The 23,950-nt window shown below is 42.3% G+C and overlaps 1 protein-coding gene across 1 annotated transcript in view; it reads right to left on the reverse strand.

Annotated features, from left to right (window-relative positions):
* LNX1 (ligand of numb-protein X 1) overlaps nt 1-23,950 on the reverse strand; it is a 171,690-nt gene that overhangs the window by 79,378 nt on the left and 68,362 nt on the right. The window contains exons 4-5 of the mRNA XM_075859740.1: nt 16,206-16,408; nt 4,198-4,569 (exon numbers count right to left, since the gene is read on the reverse strand). Coding sequence (XP_075715855.1) covers nt 4,198-4,569; nt 16,206-16,408 — 575 coding nt within the window. The remainder of the gene's footprint in view (nt 1-4,197; nt 4,570-16,205; nt 16,409-23,950) is intronic.

A 23,950-nucleotide genomic window follows, 5' to 3' on the forward strand; every position in this document is an offset into this window, starting at 1 on the left:
TGATAGTATATAAAAACATTACATATATACATTGAGGGAATTTCTCAGCATGTACACTGAACGTAGAGCCCAAGCGAGGTGTGAATCTATCCTTGCATTGTCAAAGATTCAGCAACTTCTACAAGTTATGTAGACCAAGGTAAACTTCTAATTTAGATAATAACATAATAATTTGGATTTTATTTCTTAGTCCTCAGCATGGTTTATGCAAAATAAGGTAGTTTCGTTTTTTAAACATCCAACCTACTGTATTAAGTCAAGTGGTATGCAAAAGTAAAAGGCATTGGAGAACTTAGCTCATCAATAGAATGGAGTATTCAGAGCAGTATGTTTCTATATCAACATACATTATATGGACAAGTATTGGGACGCCTACACATTACACCTACAGGAGCTTTTTTTTGACACCCCATTCTAAATCTATAGGCATTAGTATGGAGTTGATCCCACTTTGCAGCTAAAATAGCTTCCATTCTTCTGGGTAGGTTTTCTACAAGATTTTGGAGTGTGTCTGTGGGAATTTTTGCCTATTCTTTCAGAAGAGCATTTTTGAGGTCAGACACTAATGTTGGACCAGAGAGCCTAGCTTGTAATCTCCATTTCAGTTCATCCCAAAGGTATTCGATGAGGTTGAGGTCATGGCTCTGTGCGGGCCATTCAAGCTCTTCTACACCAAACTCACCCAACCATGTCTTTATGGACCTTGCTTTGTGCACTGGGGCCCATTCATGCTGGAACAGAAAAGGGCCTTCCCCAAACTGTTCCCACAATGTTGGAAGCATACAATTGTCCAAAATGTCTTGGTATGCTGAAGCATTAAGATTTCTCTTCACTGGAACTCTGGGGCCTAGGCCTAGCCGCTGAAAAACAACTTTTTTGAAGGATGGAATAGCGTAGTAGACTCTGCTATTCCATCCTGAGAGATCCCACAAAAAAACCATATACTGCTCCTGACAATACTATATGGACAGAGGTGTTAGGAGCTTCCCAATGCTGGAGTCCCCAGGCCGAGCATCACAAGCACTCTGCCCGTGGACTTTGGCCCAGGTAAAGATCCTGACGACTGTGTTCATTTATGAACAGTGACTTCAGGAGTTTCCCCAGGGCCATTCCCCGGGTGGCTTATCCCATTTTATGCCATACAGTGGGAAACGTTTTGGCTGAATTCAATAAAATCCAGGGTATCAATCGGTCATTGACTGCTCCATGGTTTCATTCACTGTAACTTGACGTCTGTAACAAAATCAGTTACTGCATATAGCTTACAAACGTGAGCACTTTCCAATGCCCACCCCTGGTAATGGGGGTGGGGCCCAATCTCTTTGGCTGTTTTGTCCCATAAATTCCTGATGGTGGCCCTGTGTTCAAGCAACACTAAAATAGAAGGGGAGGTTGTATTTCCTCAAATAGACTGAAGAAAAAAAAAATCTGATTTCAATATAAACTTTCCTAGTGGCTGCATATTCTTAGTGTCCCCTCTATAATCTCCGTGACTCTGCAAGGAGGCACCACATATGAGATGTATAATCACTTTCAGGTGTTGTGCTCAACAAATTACAAATGCCTTCTTGGCAACTTGTCAGAGATTGCCGGAGTCAGTGGTGAACAAAATGAATGGTTGTGATGGCAGTGATAGATTTTACAAGAGAGCCCCACTGGCTCTGCTTTATGTCACTGGCTCTGGACAGCTTTCATGAGACAAGGAATTTTATAATTGCATTGCTGAGTATGTGTCAGAAGACCAGATCCCAATGGTTTTCCAGCTTTCATTTCTCCTCTGTCCTTGGCGGGAGTAAAGCTTTAAGCATCCTGCATTAAACCAAAAGTCTGGAGCCTGGAGCTTGGATAACAGTGAGATTAGTTTTTGTCATGTAGAAAGAGATGCAGAAAGAGTCACAGCTGTTCAACTGCAGCCATGATATATTATAAATAATATACTCTAGATAACGGCCCGACATACAAATAAGGCCTTATTCACACGAATTTGTGCATTTCGCGCGCACAAATAACGCTGCGTTTTGCGCGCGTTGCAGTTCCGTGTGTCATCAGTGTTTGCTGTGTGGCTGCGTGATTTTCACTCATATGCCATCCTTATGACAGGCGGTTTTGATGTTTAGAAAAAGAAATTAAGGAAGTGCTTTTATTTTTTCCTTCATTTCTTTATCTACGGTTGCGCGAATCACGCGACACACGGAAGTGCTTCCGTGTGCTGCGCGTTATTTTCACGCACCCATTGACTTCAATGGGTGCGTGATGCGCGAAAAATGCCCAAGTATATGACATGTCGTGAGTTTTACTCAGCGGACACACGCTGCGTGAAAATCACGGAATGTCTGAACGGCCCCATTGACTAACATAGGTCCGTGCGACACGCGTGATTTTCACGCGCGTATCACGGACGTTAAACAAGTTCATGTGAATAAGGCCTAACAGAACATGGAAATAACTAAAAGAAAGACAATATTATGCAACATAAAACCCACAACACAAACGAAAATAAAATACAACACAAGTCCCACAAAGCAAACCGGACTACAATAAAATACAAGAACCAAAACACAAACTAAACAACACAAGTCCCTCAAAACAATCAAAACTAACATACAACACAAAGAACAAAACACAATTTAAACTAATATACAACACAAAGCCCACAACTCAAACGAAAGTACCATACAACACAAGGCCCACAACACAGACTAAACTACAGATGTGTCTTTCCTTACTTTCATTTTAAATCCGACATAACCTGCCTGAGACGTATGGCACGAGATCTTAAACAATCATGTAAAAAAAAAAACTGCAACGGATGCTATCTGTCAGCCATCTGTCGCCCATAGACTCCCATGTTAAAAAATAACTATAAGTCACAGCCATCTAGTAAAAAATGTATAGCTTTTTAAAAAAATTTTTTTAACATGGGAGTCTATAGGCAATGAATGGTCGACGGATTGCAAACTAAACAACCATTAAACACAAGGTCCACGACACAATATAAACTACCTTACAACACAAAGCCCAAAACACAAGCAAGATACAACCAACGGAAGCACAAATGGTAACCATTATAATCCAGTGAAATGGAAGAAATAGCAAGTCTGACTTTATAATGGAGAACTTGCCGGAGTTCTAGAGATAACCAGATGGTTACATGACACAAAGGATGATTCAATACAGATTTTTTTAACACTGAGGGGGTAACATAAGAGATCTGTAATACATTAACACAATGAAACATGAAGCTCTGTACAATGTACATATATTGGCTTTGTACTCCTGCATGTTAAACAGAGGGTTTAACCATCATCACATAGTACCAGTAATACATGCAATACCACTATACCAAACCAGCATTTAGAAAATGTGGATATATGCCTATAGTGTTTTCAGACGGAAAATTATTAGAGAATGAACATTCAATACTAAGAGCTGATTTATGGCGTTATTAAGGCAAACACATTATCCAAATATACCCAACGGTAAACCTTTAGGGCACATTCAGACTTGGTGGAATTGCTGTTGAATTCCGCTGCGAATAGTCCGCAGTGGAATTCTGCAGCAGCCGTTTTATACATTTGTTTCTATAAATTTTTAGGAAACTTAGTTCATACGTTGCAGAAAATAACTGCGGAATTTAGGCTGCGGTGCAGAACTTTCCCTCCGCAGCATGCTCATTATGTTGCGGAGAAGAAGCGGAATTTCACTGCGTACTTCTGCCTTTGCAATGCAGCACTGCAGAATATTTTGGCGCTATATATGCAACAGGAAATAATAACAGTGGAAATAATGATATTGTGCTGGAATTTGTTTTTGTGAAGATTTACCACTGTGTATGTTTGGATGCAGACTACATTTAATACATTTTCTTGTTAAAGGTGTTGTCCATGACCGGACAACTGATGACCTATCCACAGGATAGGTCATCAGTATTTGATTGGTGGGGGTCCGACACCCGGACCCCGCACCGATCAGCTGCTCGTGCTGCCTCCGGGCACCGGACGTCCATGCCGGAAACAGATGGCTCCGGTCATGGAAGAGTGGCCGAGCTGCAGTACTGTGGATAGGTCATCAGTTGTCCGGTTGTGGACAACCCCTTTAACTAATCATCAGAAAGGTCGACTTTACATGAATATTTTTTTAATTTGCCTATTAATCTATGACTTTGATACTTTTACAATACAGTATTTCATAACATACCTGTATGAGTTGAGCTGCAAGTTCTGGGGTCCCATTGCGAACATCATGGCCATTAATTGCCAAAACTCGATCATTCTCCTGCAAATAACCATCTCGAGCTGCTACTCCTCCTTCCAATAAATTAAATATAAATATTCCAGGCTCATCTCTTTTGCGGACCAGCTTTATTCCAAGCTGCACATCTTGGCTGCTTTTACTTAACACAACATGTATGCTGTCATCCCGAGGGGATTGTGAGTCCATGATGATACCATTGCCCCTACATTTGTACCTCTGTTCCCTGAGAACTGTGAGCTTCAGCACCTGGCAGGGCTGTCTGAGGATGGAAAGTGCATAGGAGTGAGGCACATTGCTGATGTCGATGCCATTCACCTGCAAGATCGTAAAACACCATAAATTTAGGGCTTACTAAAACAAAGTAAATTACACATTTGGGAAAGTTGAAAGAAAAAAATAGCATTGAGGTTGCAGTATTCTTCAAATACATGGAATAATATGAAATGTCTTTTGGGTGCAGTAAAAAGTCGCAAAAGCACAAGCTCATTTTTAGACAGGATTTTCAATGATCTACAAACTTATTAGTTCTTGAAAATCTTTACCAGTGTAGGATGACGTCTACCAATGCTTGCTTTAGAATCGAATGAGCATGAAAGAACTGTCTGTACACATTGGTATTGTTCTTATTGTAATGTTTCTACCAGTACATAGTGTTCTTCTGTGTTCTCCTCTATTTCAAATAAGTGCTGAGGTTCAGATAAATAATAAGTACACTATATATATATATATATATATATATATATATATATATATATATATAAAAGTCTATGTTTAGGAGTAATTTCTATTTGTAATTGTGTTCAAAACCAAAGCAAACAGGACCAAGTAGCATAAAGACATATTAGTGACTCATCATTGTGGCTCAGTTGTTTGCCTTGCAGAACTAAGACCAAAGGTTTAAATGCAAACAGATTAACATCTTCATTAATAGTCAGAATGGTCCAACAGAGTACCAGAGGGTCCTACAGTGGGCCCAGGCTCTGACACAATAATGTGCCCCAAATGTCCAGCAGAAGACGACCTCATTTGGAACAAACTTTGGAGCCAACCACTTGCCACTGGGGTCTATCTCTTATAGGTTGATTCACAAATTACCGTACCTATTAGACCTTATATGGAGTTCTTGTTGTTATGGGTTTTTTTTTGTCCACTTGGGTTTCTTTGTGTACAGTGTTCTTTTACTTATACTACAAACATACGTAGTTGGAATCTTCTTATATTCTTCTTATATTGGCCCCTAGAGTATGGATGTGCTTGAGATAGGAAACAAGGACTCAACTTGAACATAGATTGATGCTGGAATCTACATTTCTTTTTAAGCAATGAGATCCGGTACACAACTTTACAAACTGGATTGTTTTAGTAAGATATAATGTTGAGCAGCTCATGGGAACATTTTCAATAGTAACCTTATTACTGACCAGCAGGGGCGTACCTAGAGGCTCATGGGCCCCGATGCAAAAATTCTTACTGGGCCCCCCCCCCCCCCCGCGCAAACTTCTCATGGCTGACGGTCCGCTTTCAGCTGCATCGCTGGGTCTCCTAAGTGACCCAACAATGCAGCACTAGCAGCCGGGGGCGTCACTAAGGCTGGGTTCACACACACTATTTACGGACGTAATTCGGGCGTTTTAGCATTGAATTACGTCCGAAAATGCGGCTCAAAAGCGTCGGCAAACATCTGCCCATTCATTTGAATGGGTCTTACGATGTTCTGTGCCGACGGTCATTTTTTTTTACGCGCCGCTGTCAAAAGGCGGCGCGTAAAAAAGTGCCTGTCACTTCTTCAGACGTAAATGGAGCCGTTTTCCATGGACTCCATGGAAAACCAGCTTCAATTACTTCCGTAATGGACGCAGCGAAAGACGCCTGTACATGCCATTACGGCTGAAATTACGGTGCTGTTTTCTCCTGAAAACAGCACAGTAATTTCAGCTGTAACAGACGCTGCCGTGTGAACATACCCTCAGGGCTTAAAATGTCCGGGAAATAGCCCCAATACATATGTGTCCGCCCCCAAAAAAGTGTGTATATGAGACAGCATAGCATATCTATAGCACTACGACCCTATAAACTATGGATAGGATTAGATACAGTGGCTCAGCAGACAGTATCACACATGATAGGATTAGATACAGTGGCTCAGAAGGCAGTATCACACATGATAGGATTAGATACACAGCTCAGCAGACAGTATCACACATGATAGGATTAGATACAGTGGCCCAGCAGACAGTATCACACATGATAGGATTAGATACAGTGGCTCAGCAGACAGTACCACACATGATAGGATTAGATACAGTGGCTCAGCAGACAGTATTATACATGATTGGATTAGATACACAGCTCAGCAGACTGTATCACACATGATCGGATTAGATATAGGGCCCAGCAGACAGTATCATACATGATTGGATTAGATACACAGCTCAGCAGACTGTATCACACATGATTGGATTAGATACAGGGCCCAGCTCGCTGACATTGCGTCTCCAGCGCTGGACCCAGGACAGGTAAGAATAATAATTTTGCTTCTTTATGTGTTACTGATTATTTTTGTGTGTTTGTGTTTTTTTTATAGGTTCGGTTGTTGGACTTCGGATTCGAGGACTTCAATGACGGCGTTTTTTTTATTCTCAATAAAATGGTTAATGAGGGTTGTGTTTTTTTATTTCAATAAAATATTTTTTCTATGTGATTGTATCTTTTTAAACTTTATTATCACCGCCTTAGTAATGGCCGCCGGCTGATTGACAACCTCCATTACTAAGGCGGGGCTTAATGTTAGCCGGTGCAGAGGCTACACTAACCCCCATTATTACCCCGGTACCCACCGCCACCAGGAGTACTGGGAAGAGCCGGGTACAAACCAGTACCCGACCATCTGTAGTGACGGGCAGGCACCGGGGTGGCCGCACGCTGGTAGTATTAGGCTGGGGAAGGCCAAAAACAGTGGCCCTTCCCACCCTTGTAATGCTGCCTGCTGCTGCTGTGTTGTATCTGGCTGGTTATGAAAATTGGGGGGGACCCCACATCGTTCTTTCCAATTATTATTCTTTTTTATAAATGACGTGGGGTCACCCCCATTTTCATAACCAGCCAGATACAATAAAGCAGCAGCAGGCAGCATTACCAGGATGAGAAGGGCCACTGTTTTTGGCCTTTCCCCTCCTGATAATACCAGCCTGCGGCCACCCTAGTGGCCGACCATCACTACAGATGGTCAGGTACTGGATCGTACCCGGCTCTTCCCAGCACCCCTGGTGGTGGTGGGTACCGGGGTAATAGAGGGGGTTAGTGTTAGCCTCTGCATCCGCTAACACTAAGCCCCGCCTTAGTAATGGATGCTGTCAATCAGCCGGCGGCCATTACTAAGGCGGTAGTAATATAGTTTAAAAAAAAACCACATTGAAAAAATATTTTATTGAAATAAAAAAAAACCCACACAGCCCTCATTAACCATTTTATTGACAATAAAAAAAAAGCTGTCATCGAAGTAGTCCTGGAATCCGCCGTAGTCCAACGACCGAACCTGCAAGAAAACACACAAAAAATGATTAGTAACACGTGTGGTAGGGTATGTGCACACACACTAATTACGTCCGTAATTGACGGACGTATTTCGGCCGCAAGTACCGGACCGAACACAGTGCAGGGAGCCGGGCTCCTAGCATCATAGTTATGTACGACGCTAGGAGTCCCTGCCTCGCTGCAGGACAACTGTCCCGTACTGAAAACATGATTACAGTACGGGACAGTTGTCCTGCAGCGAGGCAGGGACTCCTAGCATCGTACATAACTATAATGCTAGGAGCCCGGCTCCCTGCACTGCGTTCGGTCCGGGACTTACGGCCGAAATACGTCCGTCAATTACGGACGTAATTAGTGTGTGTGCACATACCCTAAGGCTTAGATACAGGGCCCATGTGTGATACTGTCTGTGGGACCCTGTATCTAAGCCTACCACAAGGTAGGCTTAGATACAGGGTCCAGCAGACAGTAATCTTATACAGTATAAGATTACTGTGTGCTGGGGCCCTGTATCTAAACCTACAGTGTGGTAGGCTTAGATACAGGGCCCAGCAGACAGGATCACACAATCTGTGATCCTGTCTCCTGGGCCCCCTAAGCCTGCTACATCGTAGGCTTAGGGGGTTGTGCAGTCCCTAAACATTGATGGCCTATCCTCAGGATAGGCCATCAATAGCTGATGTGTCTCCCGGGACCCGCAAATCAGCTGTTTTGAAGGGGCCGCAGCACTCGTACGAGAGCTGCTTCCCCTTCATTTCACTACTCGCCCACACTGTGAATCGCCGACACCGATTCACAGTGTGACCGGAATGAAGGGGAGCAGCTCTCGTACGAGTGCTGCGGCCCCTTCAAAACAGCTGATTGGCGGGTCCCGGGAGTCGGACCCCGCCAGTCAGGGCTAACCTTACCTTCCTCTTCGGCCGCGGCGGGAGTTCTGTAGTCTCGATGCTGTGCGCGGCGGCATAGCGCTGTGACGTCATGCGCTGCGCACAGCGCTTGACGTCAGGACCTCCGCTGCGATCCGGAACCAGGAAGGTAAGTAAAGTATGTTACTATAGTAACAGGGGCCCGCGGCCCGAGTTACTATAGTAACTTTTTATTGATGTGGTGCGGGGGGCCGTGGGCCCCCCTGGCTTCGGGGCCCGGTCGCAATTGCGACCGCTGCGACCCCTATAGCTACGCCAGTGCTGACCAGGTATAAACAGCGGCTCAAGAAACTTTCCCGCAACTAATCGGATATGTTAATAAGAAATCAATAAAGCTACATTGCAGATATAACAGATCTCATTGATTAGTAGTATTTATGCCCACTATAAAGATCATAAAATAAATGATTGGTAACAATAGAAATAAGGTTCTTCCTACATGATATAGATTCATATGTCCTTGGCCCTTCTGTAGAAGAAAATAGGCTTGAGAGTCTGTTTTACTTGACACTAGCCAGTTAAACCTTACATTCGCTAATGTTAAACTTACCTACCCCATGCTGTCATACTTTCCATATGTATTCAACTTTCAGATCAGCTAGCTCATTTTCTCTCTCTTTCAACTGACTACGTATCCGAAAGTCAGCGAATTTAGTAAAGACAAAGCCACTTATGTGTCACATATTAGAATGATTAGGCAGGTTTTATATTGCTTAAAGTTGCTTGGAAAAAATGATGAAATATGTTAAAACATGGAAAGTTTCAGAAAACCCAGATGAACCATATTTTGGTTTTCAGAGAAGTTGTGCCATACGTAGACCCTGTGGCCAGATTTTGCTTAGAATATTTTGTATTCGAAATTAGGATTGCCTATAATAAAATATATGTAGTGGATTCCCAGGTGTTCCATAATCCAACAACAAAATGACTTCCTAGCAGTCTTGTATACTTTATGTAAAATCGTAATACTCATATCTTGTGGTTAAAGAAAGAGGTTAATAGGAAATAACTCTTGGCCTATTCATACCTCCTACTTTCTTCAGTTTTCTTAATGTTTTCAATGGCTAAAGGGGGCCTATTTTTGTCACGGTTCACAAATTTCTGAGATATTGTAACAATAATTGACCAGTGTGAGTCTAGGAAAAGATCAATGATAAATGATAAAGCTATCATTTATCATTGACCTCGATCAGTCATGCCACTATAACACTCTTCATTATTGGCGGCATAATCTGTAAATGTAAATTCCACTCATAGCAAGATTTTCAAAAGCTCTGCCTAACATATGGGTCTTGCAATAGTAGAAACACGGATGCTCCACATCTATCAGATCATGGTTCCGATGTCCATCAGATCCTAGGCACTGATATTTTCTAACCACTGATCCTTGTGTGTAAAAGGGCCTTTATTATTGATATTACAGTTATGTGTAAAATTCTGGATTTACGTCCTGTTTAAAAATATAAATTTTATAAAGGTAGGGTAGGCTTATGCGGCAGAGAATGCTGGACACTATGGTTCACTGGTGGATGATCTTTTATATATTTTAACATATAAACATAAAAAAAACACAGTCTATGGGATCAGAACATAAGGAAAAGTAAGGCATCTTGTTAGGGAATGTATTGATCAAGTACCCATATAAATAAAGCTAGTACTTCAATTGACTTCTGTGTCTGCATCAATCTGCGTCACACACAGACAACTATATAGACATGCTTTTCTTATAATCCTTCTTAACGGCCATAGATATATATATATATATATATATAAAATAGTACATTCTGTACCACAGAACAGGAACACTGGAAGGATGAAATCAGCATCACACTGTTCTCTTTTTATACAACGGCTGTTTCCCATCCTCGGTCAATTGCAAAATCTTCAGATTTGCATCAGACGTGATATTACAGTTTGTCCAAACCGAAGATGATTAATTATATAAGCAGCAAGTAGAAGATATCTTCAGGTATAGCAAGGATCATGACATCCTGAATGAAAAATGTCCAGGCATCAGTCAAGCTGATGCCTGGAATCTTGATGGCCAGAAAATGTAAAGGTTGACAAGTAGTTGGATGAACATATCTCAAAGATACTTAGCTGGAAACTTAATTCCAAGTAGATCATCAAGAGAGCTCATCCATGACTCCAATTCCTAAGGAAGTTATAAAAAAAAAAGGGGCATCATACACAAGAAGTTTATTGTGACCTTCTATAGAGGTGCCATTCAGAGCATCCTTAATAAAGTTTAAAAAAAAACAAGGATATCTGGGCGCTGCAGGATGAAGGACATAGACTGGAATCAGTTTAAGAGAGTTTTCTTATTTCATAGGGCTATGCGATTTAACGTCAAACATGTGTCTTCTTCATTCTTGCCTGATGAAGACAACTATTCGGTGTTGAAATGCGTAGCCCGATGAAATACAAAAACACTTTTAGGCTGTGTTCACATCAGCCTTGGTTTTCCGTTCATAGATTCCGTTGCAGCTTTCTGTCGGATGAACCCATGAATGGAAAGCCAAACGGAAACTAAAGCTTCCGTTTGCATTACCATTGATTTCAATGGTAATGCTTCCGTTTGCCTTGGTTTCCATTTGTTTCCGTTCCATGAGGTGTCCGTTTTTTTGATGGAAACAATAGCAAAGTTGACTATGCTATTGTTTCTGCAAAACAAAACGGAAACCTTACAGAATGGAAACAAACGGAAACCATTTGCAACTAAAGCATTACCATTGATTTGATTGATGAAGCTATGGTTTCCGTTTGCCTTTGCGTTCATGGGTTCCTCTGACAGAAAGCTGCAACAGAACCCGTGAACGGAAAAGCCTTGCTGATGTGAATAGGTCCTAAAACGGATTCCAGACTATGTTCTTCATCCAGTAGCGCCCAGATATCCTTGTTTTTTTACTTTATATATGCTACTTATTGCGGAGGCATTTATGCACAATGGGCCAACGAGGAGCTGCAGCTGGTCCTGAACTGCTCAAAGCTATAGTACAGAGTTGCAGTCTGTTATTAGCACATCTCTCCCAGGTGAGCAGTTTTATCTCCGTCTGTCCATTCTCAACATGCAAAAAAGTTTCTTCACTATGGAACACCATGTTTTATTTCTTAAACAGCTATTCAGAGCATGCTAACTGGTAACATATTGGTCTTAAAGAGAAACTTGACAGTGAGAGACAAACACTATCTAGAACAAGCGATCAAGTTGGTTGAGCACACCATAGATACAAATCTCTCAACTCTTGTCAGTATAAGCAAAGTCTTATACCCAGGACGCCTCTATAATCATGAAGGATCCCTGTCATGCCAGCCACCACAGCTTCAAGTGGCACAAGTCTGTATACTACACGGGAGACAAGAGACTCAGAAGAAACAGATTACACAACAGTTTTTTCCTCAGTGTAACTATCTCCAACTGCTTTTTAACTCCCCCATACCCTACGGTTATCTCGCTCTGAGAAATACAAATAAGGCCAGGCCAAATTCCCCCAATATTCTTGTACATATGTTGAAAGGCATTATTATTGGGATGCTTTATTATTGTCTGGTTCAGGAAATACTTTTCCATATGATGTATTCGAGCATACAAAAAAATTTATAATAGGGGCAGGCAACCTATTTTGCACAAAAAAACAATCAAAGATCAAGTACTTTGTGTGCTATGCAGCATGAGACCCATAAAGCACAAACTGTTCACATGCAGGGCCGGACTGGCCATCTGGCAGTTCTGGCAAATGCCAGATGGGCCTGTGAATAGTGGGCCGCCTGCTGGCCGCCCAAACAATCAGTGTCGGACAGTGTCGGCGCACCTGCTGCCTCTCTGAGGGGGCAACAGGGGTTGCACTAAATTGAGCTGTATTTGTGCTGATGCTGTATTTATGTACTGAGCTTGGTTCTGGTGTTGTATATATGTACTGAGCTTTGTTCTGGCACTGTATATATGTACTGAGCTTTGTTCTGGTGCTGTATATATGTACTGAGCTTTGTTCTGGAGCTGTATATATTTACTGAGCTTGGTTCTGGAACTTTATATATGTACTGAGCTTGGTTTTGGTGCTGTATATATGTACTGAGCTTTGTTCTGAAGCTGTATATATGTACTGAGCTTGGTTCTGGTGTATATATGTTCTGAACTTTGTTCTGGTGTTGTATATATGTACTGAGTTTGGTTCTAGTGTTGTATTTATGTGCTGAGCGTGGTTCTGGTGTTGTATTTATGTGCTGAGCTTTGTCCTGGTGCTGTATTTATGAACTGAGCTTGGTTCTCGTGCTGTATATATGTACTAAGCTTGGTTCTGGTACTGTATATATGTAATGATCTTGGTTCTGGAGCTGTATATATGTATTGAGCTTGGTTCTGGAGCCGTATATATGTCAGAGCTTGGTTCTGGAGCTGTAATTATATAGAATGTATTTATAATAACAAAATTACAGGGCAGATGGAATTGTTTTAGATTCATTGTATATTTAATGGGTACCTGCCAGGTAGTTTTAACCCCTTGAACCGCCACTATGCAGTAATACATGACCTGACAATATTTCCAAACATTCCCCTGTATGTTGTTTTCAGATGCAGAAAAATCTATAAAATCAACTTTTAAACCGGCGCACACTATAGGCTAATTGCTCACAAAAAGGTTATGGGGCGGTGCCGCTATCCTGAAGAGTAAAATAAACCTACCTCCAAACCCATATCTGATTGACATCCCTCTAGCTGTCATACATCTCTACCAGTCTCCTCCAACATTCTCGGATGCGCCATTGCCTTGTACTACTTGGGCACACACCGTGCAGCGAGGTGTACTCTGCCCGGCATGCCAGTACAAGGCAACGGCCCATCAGCAAGAGTTGGGGAGGCTGCTAGTTATGTAGAACAGCCAGGGGGATGTCAATCAAAATCTGGGGGGCGACATTTCAATTTTCGCCTCAGGCAGCATAAAAGTTAGAATCGGCCCTCTGAACAGTGGTGAACACAAGCACCAACATTACAACAACTGCTGCCTCCTGGTGTTTAAAACCACATCTTTCTGAGATTTATTTCTGTGTACTCTGCAATAAGGAGGTATGGGGTTAAAAGGGTGAGCATCAGATTATGGTTAACTTGAGCCACAGATGGGAGGAGATTTGTAAAAGGGGCGTGTCTTTGTAGACACACGGACTGGGCTTTGTGGTGGAGGGGGCATCTCTGGTATAGATGCCTATGTCCCACCAGCATCCTGCATGCCAGTGTTCAAGAATCAGCAGTCTACAAAAGAAAGCAGGTAAATATAGCAATATGAGTGAAGTGTTGGATTGATTTTTGTAGTGTGACTGGTTGATGTAGTGTTAACAGTGTATGTCAATTGTATGAGTGAAATATGCAATTTGTGTGAGTTTTCTTCCTTCTGATAATGTATTAGTGGCATTTGTGTGCGTGTTGTTTTCAATGTGAGTGTGAGTGGTATGTGTGGTATAGGTCTAGTGTGTAAGTGTTATGTGAAGTATGTGTTTAGCATTTGTGTGGTGTGTGCAGTATGTGTCTAGTGTAAGTAGTGTGTGCGGTATGTGTCTAGTTTGGGGTAAGTGTCTAGTGTGTGAGTGGTATGTGTCTAGTATGTGAGTGGTGTGTGCAGTATCTGTGTCAGGTGTGAGTAGTGCGTGTTCAACATGTGTCCTTGGTGTAGGTAGACAATGTGCGGTATATGTCTTAGGTGTGAGTGGCAAGAGTGGATGATATATCCTAGGCGTGAGTCGTGTTCGTGCGCATGTGTCCTAGGTGTGAGTGGTGCATGTGCGGCATATGTCCTATGTGTGAATGGGGGATGTGTTCTAGTGTTGTGCGTGCGCATGTGTCCTTAGGAGTGAGTGGTGTGAGTGGTGTGCGTGCGCATGTGTCCTAGCTGTGAGTGGCATGAATGCAGCATGTGTCCAGCTTGTGGGTTGCATTTGTGTGTCATGTGTCCAGCTTGTGAGTGTGTGTGTGTATATGGCTGAATATAAAATTTAAATCATACTATTTAGTTACAGTATGGTGATATTTTAGCATTGTATACTGGTATAATTTGCAGTCTTTATATGTCAGTATTAGGCCATGATCACGCAATCAGGATTTGATTAAGACTAAGTCCCTGATTCCACACCTGAATCCCTTTCAAATCCACTAACATTCTGCATCCATTACAAGTGAATGGGCTATTTTATACCCCATTCACATGCAGCGGAAATAAGTCTGCTTGAATTTTTTCCGCTCCGCAAAAAAAATCCTCTAGAATAATGAGCGTGTTCATTATACTCGTAGAAAAGTAGTGGATTTGTTGGAGTTGGAGATATCAGGAACTAATCCACTTTTCATTTGCACATGGTTTAATAAATCTCCCCATGTCTTGTATAGCTGAAAGGTGGTCCCATGTACTCCAGCCCAACACTGGCGGCTGCATATGGCCTGCGGTGGGCATGTGTGCTTAAAAATGCCAGGGCTGATTTTAAGTCCCAGTCCGGCCCTGTTCCCATGTATATGACATAATCTAATTAATCACTTAATGAAACATACATTTCAGTGGGACACGTGTCCCTGACTTTTTTTTGCATAGATGACCCCTCTGTTGTGTATACGATGTGACTGAGCTGAACACAGGCCATACAGTGGTCTGCAGTAAGTCTGCTTTGTGAGAGGCTAAGGATGAAATTCATGTGTGAAAAGATCTGCTCAGTCAGATATGTTTAAAATAAGTTACAGCTTCTCATAGACAAGCTCACTTATTGTTCCTTGCAAGGCTTATGTGGCTTATGACAGATGAGGGGACATGTTGTATAAGGGCGACAGCCGGCATTCATAGAATTGCACTGTGTAAATGAGATTGGCGTCTAAATCCTGGTCAAACACCGTCCCCTTGCCTTGTGCCAATGTCACCGGTTCCTTTCGTGAAAACTCAGGCAAGCACTGTACGTTCCTTGGTTCTGAAGAATCCACTGATGTCTCACACTAGAGCTATCAATCAAGTCAAGGGGGGGGCTACGTTTAGGCTGGAGAGCACTTGTGGACCTTAGGACTCATTATGCCAGGAAAACATACCCCACGTGCCAGTTGTGGCACAAGTGCCATAGGTTGCTGACCCCTGGTGTATAAGATCAAAGTACTACCCAGCTTACCCGTGGTGATATATAACTGTTGCCAGCATGGACAGTCAAGACTCGCCATCACAAAGATCAAAGAGCCACTAATTGTTGCATTTGCTAATTTTTTATAAACAGATCAAATTTCACATGCAGTTTATCAGCAACATGAAAGTGAAAAACTAGAATTATACACACTATAGAGTAATTTACAATGTTAATAAAGGGGCAATAATCATGTAATTATGTAAGCTTAAAAATCAAGCATATAACTATATTATGGCTCCGCTTTTTATGTGGCCAATTAAAGGATACTGTTGGAATGTACCCAAAAAAACTGTTACTCAGATGATCTTCTGTTATTACTTGAGAATTGCAACTACAGGTATTAGTTACCTTCATGATCATGTCTCCTGGAAGAAGTCTCGCATCTCGAGCAATGAGCCCATCTTGGTAGATATGTTGTATGATGATCTGGGTCAGAGGAGTTTCATTCCCACCCACAATCCTGATGCCAAGACATTCACTTGGATCCGAGCGATTGATTTTAATACAAGTAATTTCTCCATCTGGAATAAGGTGGGCCAGACTTGGCAGCACTAAAAAATTAAATAAAAATTAACATGAATTCCTTATTAATGAATGCCCAGGTGAACGCTAGTCTTGTTTTATATCAAATCAAATTATAACTTTTCAAATTAGTATTGAAGAATCATTTAATAAACACTGAATCGTTTTGGTAGTAGGGAGCTGAATACATTAAATTGTAGACATATTGATGGAATAGTATAATCACTGTATGTAGTCATTATAGTATCTGTCCAAAAATCGAAACATTACATCTGTTCAGAACTATTATTTTGTGTGAACTGGGTTTCAGTTCCTATGTCGGGCATCTGAGGTTCTGAGAATTCTGTGGTCCAGAGCATTTAATCTGGAAGGAGAGGCACAGTAATCATCGACTGCCATAATAGGGGCTATGAAGTTGCGATTCAGTCAATCGGTCACCCAGGGTACTTTCTCCTGTCTCTGCTTTGGTCAGCCTTGAACTTGTACCACCCATTGTCATTCTCCTCCCGCCATACTGAGTAGGCATATTGACCATAACCATCCCATTAACTTCAACATTAAGCAGATGGAAACGCTCACTAAATGTACTGGAGTGTGTGATATATGCCATCCTGGTAGTAAACATGCAGAAGAAAAAATCATAGAGTTTTAATACGGAGATATCTCACATGAAGTTTTATAGTTATACCTGTAGATCCAACGTTTATATGGTTAAGATTACATTTATTTGAATTGAGTTGTTCCTTAATGATTAAAGGGATTGTTCGGGATCAGAAAAACATGACAACTTTCTTCCAGAAACAGCGCCACACCTGTCCACAGGTTGTGAGTGGTATTGAAGTTCAGCCCCTTCCACTTTGATGGAGTTGAGCTACAACACCAGACACAACCCATTGACAGGTGTGGTGCTGTTTCTGCAGGAAAGCAGCCATGTTTTTCTAATCCTGGACAACCCCTTTTGAATCTCCATTGCATATATTATGCATTAATAATTCAGGAGAAAACAATATGATTGATACTTGCACAAGGGATTTGTAGAGACATTGTGGATAAAGCTTAGATGTTGGATGTAAAGATTGCAACTCTGGCCAAGAAATGTCGTTAAAATTATTGTTCCCCCATGCACTGAACGATGAGATCGTAGGAGGTTAAACAGTAGGCTTTTGCTTATACACAAAAGCAAATCTGACCAAAGAAAGGTGCAGTGTAAAGCATGGTGGAAGGCCAGAAGTAGGAATGGAGCAAAAGTTTACCCATAGTACATGTAAAACAGGGGTAGGCAACCTTTTTTGTATGGCGTGCCAATTGAAAAAAAATAAATCAAATCAAAGGTAAATAGTCAGTGTTCCATGCAATATGCAACTTCCATGGTAAAGTACAGAGGGCTATCTACTTCAGCGTAAAAACACATTGACAACTATTTTATATAACATAAACAATGTTAATAGAATAATTTTACAATAAAGGATTTTTCAGCACTTTGGTCACATCACATATTAATATTTAAAATAACAGACCAGGATTGTTTAGCCTTTCTACATGGCATTATTTCAGTACAGCATTTCATAGAGAAGCAGGGGACCCCTCAGGGGTGTATATTGTACAAAACCACCCACGTCGCAACCCAAGAAATATACAAACCGAAATGCTGGTCTAACAAGCGGGAAGCAGAAATGGGTTTCTGTGTGGAGTCAGCGAGCCTGAGATATACATAACACTGAATCATTTTCCTTAAACCAAAATAGTTGTAGAAAACTTCTAAAGTTTAGATTCATGTTTAGTCATTCCCCCATCTGTTCTACAACTACCTAAACTGGATTTGCTTTAACATTTCCCAACAGTGCAGAATAAACTCAAAAACTCTAAATTTAAAAGTTTATCAGATTTCTGCTTATGTAGATATGAATGATCTTTACTATGTAGACAAATACAGTATGAGAAATGTGTGGACTGCGCCAAAGAAATCATTCACGTAAGTTAATGTAACACGTCTGTCTGCAGCCAGTCTGTTGTATGCAAGTTTATGCAAGTAATGAACATGTAAAATCACCACAATATCATTAAAAGTCATTTCCGGCGATACAATGTACATATGCTTTCAGTGCACAAAAAATATCTCTCCCACAACAGCTCCCACCCAGCTTTCCCAGACTCCTGAACTGTACACCTGCCTAGTTATGTAGTTATTCCTATCTCTTCCTAAATAACTAGAGTGGTAATGGCAGCCATATTGGTTGTAATCTGGATTTTCTCAGAACTAATATATCTAAGAAAAATTTCAACCTAAGGGGACAACTCACGGAAGCAATGAAACTTTGAAAACAATTCCAAGTCTGGAACCCATTCATAGACTATAGACTGCCATAAGCAATAGTAAGTAATCCGCTGATCGATTTTATGGTCTGTGCTGAAGAATTTAATACTCCAACAACCCTTCATGTTAATATCAGAGCACTTAAAATATTGCAATACTAACATCGTATCAATTTCTTTAAGGCTGTGAATCATTTGGTACCGGGCCGTGGTATCTGGTATCTGCCCCAGTGGCCACAGGGAATTCCGGCCGAAAAACCGCACCAAATTGTGGTGCAGTTTTTTGACAGGAATGTCCAATGCGGAAAACTGCTGAGTATTTAGCCGGCCTCCTGGGATGACGTTTTATCCCAGGAGACCACTAAAGCCTGTGATTGGCTGCAGCGGCGGTCAGATAGGATGAAGCATCATCCCAGGAGGCTGGCCCTCTAACGTCATCCAGGCCAACCCCCTGGGATGACATTTCATCCCATGTGACCACCGCTACAGCCTGTGATTGGCTGCAGCGGTCACTTGGGATGAATCGTCATCCCAGGAGGCTAGCCTGGAGGAAAAAACAGACTTCTGAGTAAGTATAAGATTTTAGTTTTTTCTGAGTTTAGTTTTTTCGCAATTTATGAGCGTATACAGAATACAAGGCAGCTGTATCTCAAAAAGTAAAAATAATGTTTAATAAAAAGTATTTAGAAAGTTGCACAAAACATATTGATATATAAATATTTATATATACATACATACATATAAAAAATGATTTAGAAGGTGTACATAGCCTTTAAGTTTGGCCATAAAACTATGATAAGTGGGGTCTTACCCCCGAGACCCCATGGTCAACAGAACAAATGGGCTCAAGTGCTTACTGGGCCGCTGCCCCTTTGTTCTGCTATATATGTACACACTTGCCAACTGTCCGGAATTTGCCAGAACTGTCCCGAATTTACAGCGACAGTCCCGGCAAATTACTGTCCCGGGACTTCTCCCGGCAACTGCTACATTCAATTGTGTCTGGGTCCTCAGGACGCAAATACAATTGAATACTATGGCAGAGCAGGAAACTTCCTACTTTGCTATTCACTCCTCCTGCCAAAGCGTTGCCGATGCCCTTTCAGGGGATTCCGCTGCAGGAGGTGCCACTGGCGTGACTGCCCTTAAATGGACAGTTAAGTCAGGGCTCTCTCTATGAACAGAGTTTCCGTCCAGGGCGTCAGCAATGCTTTGACCGGGGATTCCGGCGATCCAGGGGTAGCCTATGACTTCACTGTTCGTGTAAGGGCAGTGATGTCAGGGGCACCCCCTGCAGCGGAATCACCGCCCAGAGCATTGCCGATGTCTGGCTGGGGATTCCGCTCATAGAGGGAGCCACTGACGACGTCACTGTCCATATATGCTGGATAAGGAGATAAAGAACAACACACGGCGCCACATAGTGTAGATTATCCACGGGTAGTTTACATAAAAAAAAGGTCAATTATACTCACCTAGAGAAGTTATGCTGAACAGGCACAACCCTGTTGAAAGGGATAAACCAGCCTACAAGTTAAACACCGCTACTTTGGATGTGTTGGAAGCAGACACACCCAAGGTGTGTGTAGGTGGATCAGAGATATAGCTGCTGCCCAGGTCCAAAACAGTAAATGGAAATTTACCGCCAGGTATAGAAATTTCCTTCCTTTCATTAAATAATTTGGTTATAGCAGTGCCTAACATATTGGTCCTATTTTTCTCTCTATTGTATTCTACTGTCCATATATGGACAATGAAGTCAGGGGCTCCTCCTGGCATGCCAGAATCCCTGGCCGAAGCGTTGCCGACGCCTGGCAGGGGATTCTGCTCATAAAATGAGCCCATGAGTTCAATGTCCTTATAAGGGCAGTGACGTCAGGGGCACCACCTGCAGCGGAATCCCCAGCAAGAGCATTGCCGACACCTGGCTGGGGATTCCGCTTATAGAGGGAGCCACAATGACTCTATCTACACGTGGGGGTGGGGGCTATCTACAGGGAGAGTATGTGGCACTATCTACAGGGGGCGTATGTGGCACTATCTACAGGGGGAGTATATGGCACTATCTACAGGGGGAGTATGTGGCACTATCTACAGGGGGAGCATGTGGCACTATCTACAGGGGAAGTATGTGGCACTATCTACAGGGGGAGTATGTGGCACTATCTACAGGAGGAGTATGTGGCACTATCTACAGGGGAAATATGTGGCACTATCTACAGGGGGCTGTGTGTGGCACCATCTACAGGGGGTCTGTGTGGCATCATCTACAGGGAGTCTGTCTGGCATCATCTACAGGGGGGTTGTGGCATCACCTACAGGGAGGTGTATGTGGCACTATCTACAGGGGAATGTGTGGCATCATCTACAGGGAGTCTGTCTGGCATCATCTACAGGGGGTGTGTGGCATCATCTACAGAGAGGGGTGGCATCATCTACAGCGGGGTGTGGCACTATCTATAGAGAGCATTGTGGTATTATCTACAGAGATCATTGTGGTAATATCTACATAGGGCACTGTGGCATGATCCACAGGGGGTCATGTGGAACTATCTACAGGGGGCACGATGGCATCATCTACAGGAAGCAGTGAGTGGCAATATCTACAGGGAGCAGTGTGTGGCAATATCTACAGGGAGCAGTCTGCGGCATCATCTACAGGGAGCAGTGTGTGGCAATATCTACAGGGAGCAGTGTGTGGTAATATCTACAGGGAGCAGTGTGTGGCATTATCTACAGGGAGCAGTGTGTGGCATTATCTACAGGGAGCAGTGTGTGGCATCCTCTACAGGGAGCAGTGTGTGGCAATATCTACAGGGAGCAGTGTGTGGCAATATCTACAGGGAGCAGTGTGTGGCAATATCTACAGGGAGCAGTGTGTGGCATAATCTCCAGGGAGCAGTGTGTGGCAATATCTATAGGGAGCAGTGAGTGGCATAACCTAGAGGGAGCAGTGTGTGGCAATATCTACAGGAAGCAGTGTGTGGCAATATCTACAGGGAGCAGTGTATGGCAATATCTACTGGGGCAGTATGGAGCACAATCTGCAAGGGGCACTGAGTGCCGCACTATCTACGCTTGTTTTTATGCTGCCATTAGTGGTCAGCACATATCGCTAACCTTCGCGATAAAGTGAGACATCACCTGCCTGTGAAAAACCAGATAACTAGAGACATACCGTCCACCATTGTAGTTATCAGCCAAACTAGTGCAGAAATTTTGTTTGTTTTTTTTGTATGTAGAAATCCTGGAAAGCCACGCCCAATAGCCACACCCACCTGGTAAACCACGCCCCATAACACACACACACCAAATACGCCACACCCTAAATATCCCTGGAAAAAAATTCAAAGGTTGGCAACTATGTATATATGGGTGTAATGATGGCCTGACTCTCAGGCTATGTTCACACGCTTACTAAAAAACTTCTGAAAATATGGGAAAACAGCTCCTGACTTTCAGCCATTTTTTTAGCAACTTGCATTTTTTCGCGGCGTTTTTTGAGCTGTTTTTCTATAGAGTCAACGAAAATAAGCCCTGTGAACATACCATCACAGATCACAGATTGGGGGCCTATATAAAGGATAGGCAATTAATAGATTTTCCTGGAAGACCCACTTAATATGCAAAGTTGGAAATTCACATTATTACACTGCAAATATTATTTAGTTTAAAATATAAAATAAAAATATCATATAGTCAATATTATTAACCCAATGTATCCTAAAAACTATTAGATAAACCTCTGGGTGCCACTTGGCCTTTTGTACGTGTGGTATTATAATAGGAGGGTTCTTTCAATTGAAGCAAGACATAAATATTGGCCTTGCCATAAAAACGACCTGTTCTCACTAGAAGTGTGAACTGTACGTGGTTATGTCGTTGTTGGGTTTTTTCTGTATAGGTTGACAAATATGAAAATGATTCTCCAAAAGAATATGGCAGCGACCATTAACTGTACAGAACATAGAGTCTAAGTTTATAAATCTAACACTGAAATGTTTAGCAGATGTGCCATTTCAGCCCTTATTCCTACAAGAGATCATCTGAACATGTCTGACATATAAGTATAGGTGATCTTTGATCGTATGTTTATTGATCCAGCCATCAACGATGATTAATATTGATCTTTGATAGTGATTATTTAAGACATTTACAAATTCTCATGTGTATTGGAGGTTATTAAGTAAACATTCTAGTTGTTGAATCTTTATTACAACAATCCAGGCTGTTCAGAATCTACTGTATAGTTACAAATAATCATTTTGTTTATGGAACAATGAGTTGTTTTAATGAATGTTTATACCTGCAGTTTTTGCTGATGTTTGGGTACACACCGGTGTTCGGCTTTACGTTATTCTGCTCCATCAGCCGTTGCACGACAGACACCACCGGCTGTCGAAACCCATCGACTTTAAGGTCGGGGGGTCTGTGGTTTTACTGGAAAAAATAGTGCAGCATGCTGCGCTATTGCTTCCGGTATTTTCGGCTGGTTCTGTGACGGAGGCCCCTAACTGGATTCACACATCACATATATGTTGCAGATTTTAATGCAGATTTTAAACTCAAGTCTAAAGTGCATGCAGGAGGAAGCAAAAGTATAAGTTTTCCTTTTATATTTCCCATTCCTTTTGAAACAACTTCTTGCTTTGGCTCAATAATCTGCATAAAAAATTGCAACAAAATCTGTAACAAATACACGATATTTGAATCCAGCCTTAGGCCAGGTTCACACGGGCGGATACGCTGCGTAAAAGCACGCAGTGTATCCGACCTATGCTCTGCAGGGAATTCCTGGTGCAGTTTTTCACCCGGAATGTGCGCTGCGGAAAACTGCTGCATTAACCGGCCTGCTAGCAGGCCGACCTCCTGGGATGACATTTTATTGCCTGTGATTGGCTGCAGCGGTGGTCACATGGGATGAAGCATCAACCCAGTAGGCCGGCCCTCTGACGGCAACCAGGCCGGCCACTTTGGATGACGTTTCATCCCATGTGACCGCCACTACAGCCTGTGATTGGCTGCAACTGTCACATGGAATGAAATGCCATCCCAGGAGTCCGGCCCGGAGGAAGAAACACAGACTCCTGGGTAAGTATAGATATTTTTTTTTTCAGAGTTGCATTTTTTGTGGCAGAATTGCTGCGAACTCGCCACAAAAAAAATGCCACAACTGCTATTTGTTGTGGGTTTCTACCTCCCCATTGAATTCAATGGGGAAAACCCGTAGCAAACATGCAGCGATTACGCAAATAAAA

This window comes from Rhinoderma darwinii, chromosome 1, assembly GCF_050947455.1.
Source record: "Rhinoderma darwinii isolate aRhiDar2 chromosome 1, aRhiDar2.hap1, whole genome shotgun sequence".
Taxonomy (NCBI): Eukaryota; Metazoa; Chordata; class Amphibia; order Anura; family Rhinodermatidae; genus Rhinoderma; species Rhinoderma darwinii.